Source organism: Haematobia irritans, chromosome 3 (assembly GCF_050003625.1).
Source record: "Haematobia irritans isolate KBUSLIRL chromosome 3, ASM5000362v1, whole genome shotgun sequence".
Classification (NCBI taxonomy): Eukaryota; Metazoa; Arthropoda; class Insecta; order Diptera; family Muscidae; genus Haematobia; species Haematobia irritans.
In genome coordinates, this window is record NC_134399.1 from 103,221,847 (window position 1) to 103,235,233 (window position 13,387).

The 13,387-nt window shown below is 31.9% G+C and overlaps 2 protein-coding genes across 2 annotated transcripts in view; one reads left to right on the forward strand and one right to left on the reverse strand.

Annotated features, from left to right (window-relative positions):
* LOC142232431 (uncharacterized) overlaps positions 1-13,387 on the forward strand; it is a 231,730-nt gene that overhangs the window by 115,730 nt on the left and 102,613 nt on the right. The gene's annotated exons all lie outside the window — the stretch shown is intronic.
* ENGase (cytosolic endo-beta-N-acetylglucosaminidase) overlaps positions 6,061-13,387 on the reverse strand; it is a 75,631-nt gene continuing 68,304 nt past the window's right edge. Inside the window, exon 5 of the mRNA XM_075303248.1 lies at positions 6,061-12,590. Within this exon, the coding sequence (XP_075159363.1) occupies positions 11,354-12,590 (1,237 nt within the window). The 3' untranslated portion in view covers positions 6,061-11,353. The remainder of the gene's footprint in view (positions 12,591-13,387) is intronic.

Here is a 13,387-nt window from a genome sequence, read left to right on the forward strand (position 1 = left end):
TAGACCGATATGGACCTAGTTAGGCATGGTTGTTAACGGCCATATACGAACACAATGTACCAAATTTCAACTGACTCGGATGAAATTTGCTCCTCCAAGTGGCTCCAAAACCAAATCTCGGGATCGGTTTATATGGGGGCTATATATGATTATGGACTGATATGGACCACTTTTGGCATGGTTGTTAAATATCATATACGAACATCACGTACCAAATTTCAACCGAATCGGATGAATTTTGCTCTTCCAAGGGGCTTCGTAGGTCAAATCTGGTGATCGGTTTATATATGGGGGCTGTATATAATAATGGGCCGATGGGGACCAATTTTTGCATGGTTGTTAGAGATCATATACTTACACCATGTACCAAATTTCAACCGGATCGGATGAAATTTGTTTCTGTTAGAGGCTCCGCAAGCCAAATCGGGGAATCGGTTTATATGGGGGCTATATATAATTATGGACCGATGTGGACCAATTTTTGCATGGTTGTTAGAGACCATATACTAACACCATGTATAAAATTTCAGCCGGATCGGATGAAATTTGCTTCTCTTAGAGGATCGGCAAGCAAAATTTGGGGGTCCGTTTATATGGGGGCTATACGTAAAAGTGAACCGATATGGCCCATTTGCAATACCATCTGACCTACATCAATAACAACTACTTGTGCCAAGTTTCAAGTCGATAGCTTGTTTCGTTCGGAAGTTAGCGTGATTTCAACAGACGGACGGACGGACATGCTCAGATCGACACAGAATTTCACCACGACCCAGAATCTATATACTTTATGGGGTCTTAGAGCAATATTTCAATGTGTTACAAACGGAATGACAATGTTAATATACCCCCATCCTATGGTGGAGGGTATAATAAAGAACACAGGTTCAAATCTCACCAGCGCAATATGGGGCAAATGACCAGATTCTGCGGCAGAAACTCAGTTTTTTGATAGTGGAAATTGGAAAAACTAATAATGTAAATCTGTTACAGGCATGCCAGTAAAGGGTGATACGGTCAAAATTTGGTCAATATAAACTTGACGTATTTCTTTCACTTTTGCATTAAAAAACCTGAACACCCCTAATTTTGAAGGTGTGTGTGTAGAATGTTGCTCCTATTTTGATTTTGGAATTCACTCTTCAGTTGTCAAAATGCCGTCCAAGCAAGAAGAGCAGCGTATCAAAATTTTGCTCGCGCATCGCGAAAATCCGAGCTACTCGCACGCAAAGCTGGCAAAATCGCTAAAAGTTGCCAAATCAACCGTTACAAATGTTATTAAAGTGTTTGGGGAACGTTTGTCGACAGCCAGGAAGTCTGGATCGGGGGGAAATCGAAAACCGGAAGCCGCTGAGACGACAAAGAGAGTTACCGGTAGTTTCAAGCGAAACCCTAACCTCTCTCTCCGAGATGCCGCAAATAAACTGGGTGTATCGTCTACAACCGTGCATCGAGCCAAAAAACGAGCCGGACTATCGACTTACAAGAAGGTAGTGACTCCAAATTGCGATGATAAACAAAATACGACGGCCAAAGCGCGATCCCGGAGGCTGTACACGACGATGCTGACGAAGTTTGACTGCGTGGTAATGGGCGACGAAACCTACGTCAAAGCCGACTACCAGCAGCTTCCGGGACAGTAGTTTTATATGGCAAAAGGAAGGGGAAAGGTAGCAGATATTTTCAAGCACATAAAACTGCCAAAGTTCGCAAAGAAATATCTGGTTTGGCAAGCCATCTGTACCTGTGGCTTGAAAAGCGGCATTTTCATAGCTTCCGGGACTGTCAACCAAGAAATTTACATGAAAGAGTGTTTGAATAAACGTCTGCTGCCTTTCCTGTAGAAACACGGTTGTTCCGTACTGTTTTGGCCGGATTTGGCATCTTGCCATTACGGTAAAAAGGCCATGGAGTGGTACGCTGCCAACAACGTGCAGGTGGTTCGAAAGGACAAGAACCCTCCCAACACGCCAGAGCTCCGCCCAATTGAGAAATACTGGGCTATTGTCAAGCGGAACCAAAAGAAGACCAAAAAAACTGCTAAGGACGAGCAGCAGTTCAAGGCAAACTGGCTTTCTGCGGCGAAGAAGGTGGACAAGGTGGCTGTACAAAATCTGATGGCAGGTGTCAAGCGTGAGGCCCGGCAATTCGGATTTGAAAAAGCGAAAGCCTAACTGAATATTTTCCCTGAATTTTATACTAATTGAACTTGAAAAAGAAATTTAATTTGATTTTTTAAATAAACGATTTCACCGATTTACACGCGTTTTCCCTTGACCAAATTTTGACCGTATCACCCTTTAGCCCAAAATACAAAATATGAGAAACATGTGGCAACTCATTGTTCCTAAAACAATCTGGCAAAGTTGGTACTTTTTAGTTTGTTTAAGTTTTGCTACGTTAGTTAAAAAACACATTTTAGAAAATTGGACGTACAAAAGAAACTAATAACCAAATTCACATTGTGTAAAATGGAAAATATTACTAAAGATACGTAGAATAACTCTAAATATATTAAAACTTCAATGTGTTTGTGTAAAAAGCATTGTGTTGTATTAAAGTGATAAGTTTTTTCTTGTGATTTTCATGTAAAGTTTGTATTTCGTGGAATAGTACTTTCTGTATTCACGTGTATTCACGGAGATATTGGTATGAGAAGAAACCCAGCAAAAAATTTTGGAAGTTCTTCCATAGGCACAACTTTGAAAGCACTTCCAGAGGATGCACTCCCAATGATGTTCTTTATTTTAACTACCCAGGAAGTTCTTTTCAATTTTTTATAACATGCTTTTTTTCATATTTTTAATGGGTAATTTTAACTTTTTTGTTTCAAATAGGTTAAAAACAGAGTAAGAATTCATAAAATGGTACAAATCATTTAAATTTTGTTGAAAATAATTCTAAATCCAATCTGAAAAAATTGTGAATTTTTGAAAATTTTTGAGGTCAAACGTTTCCGATAAGCGTTAGAATGCATTAAAAATTATAAAAAATTATAAAAATTATTTGACAAAATATCACAGAATTTTTTAATTTAAATCCGGCAGCTCGTAATTCAACTCGTAATATTTTAACTGCAATAGGATCGGAACACCTTTGGTATCGTAAACTAGATACGTTTCAAATTTTCAGGAAATGTAAAGTAAGCTGGTATGGCATCAATAATTAAGAAAACTCAATAAAAAATGGAAGAAATACAAATAGAAGATACTTCATATGTACCCATTGGATGTTTGCGGGAAATGAAATTAAAATTATAGTAAAAACCGACTGGATCATACAAAGAAGGACTCTTCTATTATGACCACATACACATACCTTTACAAAAAGTCGATTGGTCTAAAGTTGCTAGACATTGAATACAAAAATGTGTTCACAGGCTGACTGGTGCAGGGTATAAATATTAACGGTAACTAACAGTGGGCCTGTCAGTGGGCGGATCGATCTGAAAATTCGTACGAGCTCTTCTGACGTTATATACACAGAAAAAAAATTTACGAAAATTTTTCCAATTAAAATCTTAATTGAGTTTTAAAAAATATTCAATTAAAAATTTAATTGATTCAACAAATTTTTAAATTGAAATACAAATCAGTCACACAAATTAATAGTATCAATTAAGTTTTTAATTGGATCAATTAATTTTTAAATTGACTGTCAATTAATTTTTTAATTGATACTATCATTTCTTTGATTGAAGACATTTCAATTAAAAAATTAATTGGATCAATTAATTTCGTGATTGAATCAGAAAAATATTTTTTTTGTGTGTACAGCATGTGTTGCAAATTTGAAAGTCAAAAGATCATTTTTGTAATTTTAGCCTCTGAAACCAGCCACTGTGCAGCGGTTAATTTTTATACCCTCCACCATAGGATGGGGGGTATATTAACTTTGTCATTACATTTGTAACACATCGAAATATTGCTCTAAGACCCCATAAAGTATATATATTCTGGGTCGTGGTGAAATTCTGAGTCGATCTAAGCATGTCCGTCCGTCTGTCTGTTGAAATCACGCTAACTTCCGAACGAAACAAGCTATCGACTTTAAACTTGTCACAAATAGTAGTTATTGATGTAGGTCGGATGCTATTGCAAATGGCCTATATCGGTCCACTTTTACGTATAGCCCCCATATAAACGGACCCCCAGATTTGGCTTGCGGAGCTTGTAAGAGTAGCATATTTCATGCGATCTGGATGAAATTTGGTATATGGTGTAAGTATATGGTCTCTAACAACCATGCAAAAATTGGTTCATATCGGTCCATAATTATATATAGCCTCCATATAAACCGATCCCCAGATTTTAACTCCGGAGCCTCTTAGAGGAGCAAAATTCATCCGATCCGGTTGAAATTTGGTACGTGGTGTTAGTATATGGTATCTAACAACCATGCAAAAATTGGCCCATATCGGTCCATAATTATATATAGCCCCCATATAAATCGATCCCCAGATTTGACCTGCGGAACCTCTTGGAGGAGCAAAATTCATCCGATTCGGTTGAAATTTGGTACGTGGTGTTATATGGTCTCTAAAAACCATGCAAAAATCCATATCGGTCCATAATTATATATATATATATATATATATATATATATATATATATATATATATATATATATATATATATATATATATATTATATATATATATATATATATATATATATATATATATATATATATATATATATATATATATATATATATATATATATATATATATATATATATATATATATATATATATATATATATATATATATATATATATATATATATATATATAATATATATATATATATATATATATAATATATATATATATATATTATATATATATATATATATATATATATATATATATATATATATATATATATAATATATATATATATAATATATATATATATATATATATATATATATATATATATATATATATATATAGCCCCTTATAACGTTTCCCTAGATTTGATCCCCGGAGTCTCTTGGAGAAGCAAAATTCATCCAATCCGGATGAAATTTGCAACGTGGTGTTAGTATATGGCCGCTAATAACAATGCCAAAATTGGTTCATGTAGGTCTATAGTTATATAGAAAATTTTATTTCTATAGAAAATGTTGACAAAATTTTATTTCTATAGAAAATTTTGTTAAAATTTTATTTCTGTAGAAAATTTTGTCCAAACTTTACTTCTATAGAAAATGTTGTAAAAATTTTATTTTGTCAAAATTTTATTTCTATAGAAACTTTTATCATAATTTTATTTCTATAGCAAATTTTGTCAAACTTAATTATATATGTATTTACTCGGCCTTTTTTTGTTTAATATATACCACATGTGGACTACCTTGCAATTGAGAAGATGGTGTTAGGAAGTTTTGAGATACCTTGCCATCGGCAAATGATACCGCAACCCAAGTAATTCGATTGTGGATGACAGTTTTCAGTAGAAGGTTCTACGCAATCCATGGTGGAGCGTACATAAGCTTCGGTCTGGCCGAACTTACGGCCGTATATACTTGTTTATTAACATTTTTTTAAATTATTTTTTATTTTATTATTTTTTGCGTATATTTTTGTATAAATATATTTTTTTCCATTAAAAATCAACAAAAAATCTAAAATTATCGTAATTTGCAAAACCTTCTCAAAAGAATTTCCATGCAAGTGAAAAAGTCTAACGACACAGGTTCAAATCCCAACGGGGATAATTTTTTTTATTTTTTTATTTATTTATTTATTTATTTTTATTATTTTTATTGATTTTCTCTTCCTTTTTGCGAAATGTAATTGTGCAAAACTTAAATTTCACTTAAAACAGCCTAATTCCGTACTTTCTAAGACTTGTTCAAAAGGACTGCATCGGAAGTAGAAAAATCGATAGGGGATTCCGGGATTCTAATTAAAACAAATGTTTGTGGACTAATGTGCTAATAATTTGAGTTCCAAACATATAATTTTTACACCGAAAAATATGAAAAACAGTCTTTTTCGGCCGTGTATTAGTGTACGAAAGAATCCCCCCTTTATTAAAAAAGACAGGGTAGTTTATTTATACATTTATTATTGGCTTTTATTATGAAAAATATATATACGTATTATTATTGCTTGTTATTAACGAAAAACTAGAATTTATTTATAAAAAATATATATTATTTTAATTTTAGGTACATTATCAAATACATATTTGTAACACTTACAAAATACTCTCATAATTTGGCTAATGGCGAATATTGTTGCCAAATGTGGCAACAAATTTGTTAAAAGAAAAATAAATTGTGTGTGCTTAAAGTTTTAGCATAAATTTTAAAAATTTTATATATTGGTTTTATATCTTATAAAAATATAGAATTAAAGAAGTTTTGGGCGGTACGTGCTGTTTAGGAGGTTAGTATTATAGAAATGCATTATTGCAAATTCATTGTGTCTCAAAGGCTGTCACTAAATGTATTCGGTATTTAATATAATCTGTAGGCAAGTGATTAGGTCTAGATTTAGTAAAATTATTTAGAGTAAAGATTTAAAAGAAAAAAATATGTGTTAGCTTCGAAAGTATTTCAGATTTATAAATTTTTGGTCAAGTCTCTGTTTGTTTTTATTCTATTTTGAGGAGAAGGGATTCTGGGAAGAAAGGGCGTTATGATTTATAATACCTGGACATTTGTTTTATCTCGCAGAATTTACGTCTTATAATTAAAAAATTTCGATATATCAAGGGCTGAATTTATTATGGGATCTGCTCTAAAAATTCTCTTAACAAAGTGGGGTAAAATTACCAATTTATATTTAACTGATGGTTTCTAAACCGTTTATTGACTGTTTATGGAATGAATTTACGTGGTAAAAGTAAAACTAAATTAATGATTACTTTATCTTTCTGTATATGGGAGTAAAAGCCGACACAAAATGAAAAAATTGGAATGCTCACAATTATAGAGTGTGTACATTAAATTTGAGCTTGGCGCCGAAACGCCAAAAAATTAAATTGTTTTTCATATTTAAATTAATTGATACAATTAACTTTTTAATTGAAACAGCTTCAATCATGAAAATTATATTTGCAAACACAGAATTACCCAGCAAAAAAATTTGAAAGTTCTTCCAAAGACACAACTTTAAAAGCACTTCCAGAAGATGCACCCCCAGTGATGTTCTTTATTTTAACTACCCAGGTAGTTCTTTTAATTCAATATTTTATAACTTGGTTTTTTTCATACTTTTAATGGGCGATTTTATTTTTTTTTTATTTCAAATAGGTTAAAAACTGAGTAAGAATTCATAAAATGGTACAAATCATTTAAATTTTGTCGAAAAAAATGCTAAATCCAATCTGAAAAAATTGTGAATTTTTGAAAATATTTAAGTTCAAACGTTTACGACAAGCGTTAGAATCCATTAAAAATTATAAAAAATTTAAAAAAATATTTATTTGACAAAATATCACAGAATTTTTTAATTTACATCCAAAACATTGAATTCAGATCACACCTAAACAAGTGATGCAAGTTCAGTGCAACGGCTGTTGAAATTGAGGAATTCCGTCTTATGACAAGCCCATATTAAATTCATCGCTTCTGCGTCAATTTTGCACCACTTCCGATTCCAAAAAGAACAGGATGGATGTCCACCATTTCAACAGCCGTTGCACTGAATTTCCATTACTTCTTAAGGAGTGATGCGAATTCAATGTTTTGGTTGTGATTTAAGAAATTTTGTGATATTTTGATAAATAAATAATTTTTAAATTTTTTTAAGATTTTTAATGCATTCTAACGCTTGTCTGGAACGTATGACTTCAAATATTTTCAAAAATTCGCAATTTTTCTAGAATGCATTTAGCATGTTTTTCGACAAAATTTAAATAAATTGTACAATTTTATTATTTCTTACTGCACTGAAAGAAGAGTTTATTTTTCTAAGGAACGAAATTTTAGACAAGCAAAGTTTTCTTTTCACGTTAAAGAATTTTCTTTAAAGGCAAATAAAAAGCACTAGAAACAATCGTTGAATCGCATATCACAAATTTGGGTTTGTTCGGTCGAAAATAAAACATGTTATAAGAAAGGGGAATTTCGGTTGTCTAAAACTTCGTTCCTGAGGAAAGTATTTTTTCTTTGGGTTTGTGTTTTTAACCAATTTAAAACAAAAAAAAATTAAATTACCCATTGAAAATATGACAAAAGCGTGTTACAAAAAAATTTACTCAAATGAACTTCCTGTGCAGTTAACATAATGAACATCTTTGGGAGGACATTTTTGGAAGTGCTTTTAGAGCTGTGCCTTTAGAAGAACTTCCAAATTTGTTTGCTGGGCGATCATTACAATCCGTATGGCAATAATTATTTTTCAAAAAAGTTTATGTGTCCTTTTTGTAGTATTCAAGGTCATCTGATCGACATTTTTGGAAGTGCTTTAAAGCTGTGCCTTTAGAAGAACTTCCAATTTTTTTTTGCTGGGCGATCATTACACTCCCTATGGCAATAATTATTTTTCAAAAAAGTTTATGTGTCCTTTTTGTAATATTCAAGGTCATCTAATCGACATTTTTGGAAGTGCTTTTAAAGCTGCGCCTTTAGAAGAGCTTCCAATTTTTTTTTTGCTGGGCGATCATTACACTCCCTATGGCAATAATTATTTTTCAAAAAAGTTTATGTTTCCTTTTTGTAATATTCAAGTTCATCTGATCGACATTTTTGGAAGTGCTTTAAAGCGGTGCCTTTAGAAGAACTTCCAATTTTTTTTTGCTGCGCGATCATTACACTCCCTATGGCAATAATTATTTTTCAAAAAAGTTTATGTGTCCTTTTTGTAATATTCAAGGTCATCTAATCGACATTTTTGGAAGTGCTTTTAAAGCTGTGCCTTTACAAGAGCTTCCAAATTTTTTTGCTGGGCGATTATTACACTCCCTAAGGCAATAATTATTTTTCAAAAAAAAGTGTATGTGTCCTTTTTGTAGTATTCAAGGTCATCTAATCGACATTTTTGGAAGTGCTTTTAAAGCTGTGCCTTTAGAAGAACTTTCAATTTTTTTTGCTGGGTAATCAGTTTTTCTAAATTAATTGGTTTTTTCGGCACACGCAGTCATTTTTTTAATCGGTTCAATTAAAAATTTAATTGATGTTGGTCGCAAAACTTAAATAATTTTTTTATTGAGGCAATTATAATTTTTTATTTTTTTTTTATAAGTCAAAGTTCTTATTTTTTATTTTAAATGCATCAGTTAATTATTTAATTGAAATTAAAAATTTAATTGAATTTAAATATTTTAGTGACATTTTTACTGTGAGATCCATGGATGACGTTCGATACAAACTTGTCGTTTACGATATTTTGTTCCGCAAATTAAATTATAAATTAAATTACGAAAATAATCATTTTAGAAAATAACGTATAAAAATCGGGTAAAAAAGTTCCTTATTGTCAATTACTCAAAATTTAACATCCCAGCAAAAAAAGCGTCGCCAAAAAAGTAATGAAAATGTTCTTTTTGGATCCGGAAGTGGTGCAAAATTGACGCAGAAGCGATGTATTTAACATGGGCTTGTCATAGGACGGAAGTCCTCCATTTTAACAGCCGGTGCACTGAATTTGGATCACTTCTTTATGTAATGTAAATTAAAAAATGTAAATTAAAAAATTTAAAAATTCTGTAATATTTTGTCAAAAAAAAATAATTTTTATAATTTTTTATAATTTTTAATGGATTCTAACGCATGTCTGAAACGTTGGACGTCAAATATTTTCAAAAATTCACAATTTTTTTCAGATTGGATTTAGTATTTTTTTTTTTGACAAAATTTAAATAATTTGTACCATTTTATGAATTCTTAAACTGTTTTTAACCAATTTGAAACAAAAAATGTTAAAATTACCCATTATGAAAAAAGCATGTTATAAAAAATTGAATGAAAAGAACTTCATGTGTAGTTAAAATAAAGAACATCATTGGGAGTACATCTTCTCGAAGTGCTTTTAAAGTTGTGCTTTTGCTGGGATCATTTGTGAGTTTTTTTAATTTGAACGAACGAATTTAAAAATGAACGAACATGTATGTAACACACGACGTAAATTGAATATTTGGTATGACATCGCCCTATTTTCCATCTTTATCAGTCTTGCCAGTATTTTTCTGACACTAGTCCCCTAATTATAACGCTTTCATCCTTAAAAATCCTCAATTTAAATTAAAATTCCCCACAAAAATCCCCAATAAATCGTCGGCAAGTTGTTGTGAGGAAATAAAGAAATAGACTCTACTGTAGAAAATCAGTAATCATTTAAAATTTGAAAACTATATAAATAAGATCAAGAATTCGAAACACGATACCAGGAGATCGTCTTCCAAATGCACGAGAAATGATAATAGGAGTTCGCTGTTTAAAAATACAAATTAGCGCTTGGGTCCTAAAATCCTCTGTCCATTTCTATTCCAAATGATCCACACAGAAAAGCATGTTACCAAAATTTTTCCAATTAAAATTTTAATTGTAATTGAATTTACAAAATATTCAATTAAAAATTTAGTTGGTTCAACAAATGAAACAAAAATCAATCACAACAATTTATTGTATCAATTAATTTTTTTATTGGAACAATTAATTTTTTAATTGACGCTGGTGATTGATACTATAATTTCTGTGATTGAAAAAAAATTCAATTAAACATTAATTGGATCAATTAATTTCGTGATTGAAGACAAAAAATATTTTTTTTCTGGTTATTTGCACTCTTATGTATACCGTGCAATAAAAAGTAGCAATGTTTTCTTTTTTTTAATTTTAACGATTTGCTTCTTTTTTAATGTAAACAATTATTGTAAATCTGATTATAATGAATTATAGTGAACCAATTTCGAAAAAAAAATCCCTAAATTTATGCAAATTCCCCCACCAAATCCTCAAGTCCCCAACTCAAAACTTTCTCTATCCCCGAAAAATATCCCCAATTTAGGGGAAAATCCCTAATTGGGGATATCCCCGAAAATATACCCAATTTAGGTAAAAATCCCCAATACTGACAATACTGATCTTCTATGTGTGAAAAAGCCGATTTAAAGCAAAAAAGCTGCTTTTATCATTGTGTTCCGGTCTTATCTCTCATTATTTTTTTTTTGTCCATATTTTGCTTTTGTATCTAACAATTCTATCAAAATTATTTGAACAAATTCCACCCTTCGAGCCCCTTCTCCTACATATAATTATCTACTGGTCACTCACCTCCTTCATATATATCGTCACTCACTTATTTTGTCTATATATATCATATAAAAGCATTTTCTTTTAAAACTAAAATCTAAGGCTAATTATTATCTTCATTCGGCTCAGGCATCTCCTGCTGTCAGTTGAGCAAATCACCACCATAGGCTTGAATCAAAGCTATATTACTGTCCACTGGAAAATCATGATGATTTACATTGAACTCATTCAGATACACGGCACCCAAATAGGCAGTATCTTTGGCATCAGCTGTTTTACGATATAGAACTCCAATATCTTTAACCTGAACGCCACCATCAAATTCCACCACATAATAACGAACACGCCAACCATTCGCTTGGAAATCGGGAAAAGCCATATCCTTGGGTATTTGGGCACATTCCAAGGATCCACTCAAAAGTTCATTATATTTGGGTTTAAAAGGTGATACATAACAACGACCTCTTTGCAGACTCACTGTATCATAGTAATCTCCCAGAAACAGATAGCAATCACGGGCATTATTGCCCGTACAAAAACGTAAAATGCAATCAAATTCTCCATCCTGGGGATTGAGTTTATAGGCATAGGCAAAAACTAAGCCACCGCCTGGCAGTTTAAAGTCTGTGGCAAATAATCGGAAGCTGGTATCATATTGAGATATACGTAGACATGAGCCACCATTAAAGGCATCGTCATAATAATGGCTAGCCAATTCATATAGTGGCACGGAAGGTTGCAACGACTGACGTGACAGGTTAAAGAATGACTCCGATCCACTTTGATCGACTTTGACCTCATCACCCTCATTAGCCAAGGATTTGGGTAGGCCACATTCGTACGACTTCTTGCCAGATCCTAAACAGAAATCCGTATAGAAGGCCAATTGAATGTAAGGATGTGTTGCCAAATGGTCCCATAGTAGCCACCAAAATTTCTCATTTCTCATTAGGAATGTGGTGTTGACGTCATCATCGCCATGCATTTGGTTAATATTGTAGCCATAGTGTTTCAATGTCTCATATGTCCAGCCAGGCGCAAAAATACCCGTGGAGAAACGATATTTTGCAATGCGAGCCAAAGTTTGCTTACTTTGGAATTTGGCAACTTGACCACGACCAAAGACGTCAATGCCAAAGAATACATTTTGGCTATGGGTTCGCTCCTGCTCACACAATGAACGGGTTCGTTCAAGGCTTTTGTCATCCCAATTGTAATTGATGAGTGTGGAATGGGATGACTTGAAGAAGCGTACATTCTTTTCGTTAAGCTCATTTTGCCATTGCAAAGCTCCAGTTTCGATGACACTGTCATACCAGAATACCATGCCAAATTCCACGTGCTCTTCGACAGCTTCACGGAGTCTATTCAAAAAGTAGCTGTAACGAGAAAAGAGAAACATTGAAAATAGAGTTGCGGGGGATGGCAAAGGAAAAGCATGTTAATATTATGCTACGAATGGGAATTTTGGGAATACATGAAAAACGCATAAATAAACTTTGATTAAAGTGATGAAGTCAAGTTTGGCACGAAAACAAAAAAGAAAATTCCACAGAGAATACTTTTAATGTTGAAGCACAGTGGAGTGGAAATTGGATTAGTGAGAACATTTTCAAAACAAGTGAATAAAGTAGAAAGTCGAGCGGGGCTGACAATATCATAGCCTAAAAAACTCCAACTGAACAAGAAAATCGGAAAACTTAAAATTTTCGAAAAATCAGACAAGAAGGAAGTGCCCCTCTCTGACGTTCCCCATAAATTTCAAGTAAATTTTACTTCCATACAAAAATAGTGTCAGAATTTTATTTCTATAGTACTTTCTATAAAAAATTTGGTCAACATTTTATTTCTATAGAAAATTTTGTCAAAATTGTATTTTATAGAAAATTTTGTCAAAATTTTATTTCTATAGAAAATTTTGTCAAAATTTTATTTCTATAGAAAATTTTGTCAAAATTTTATTTCTATAGAAAATATTGTCAAAATTTTATTTCTATAGAAAATTTTGTCAACATTTTATTTCTATAGAACATATTGTCAAAATTTAATTTCTATAGAAAATTTTGTCAAAATTTTATTTCTATAGAAAATTTTGTCAAAATTTTATTTCTGTACAAAAATTTTATTTCTATAGAAATTTTCTCAATTTTTTGTTTCTATAGAAAATGTCGTCAAA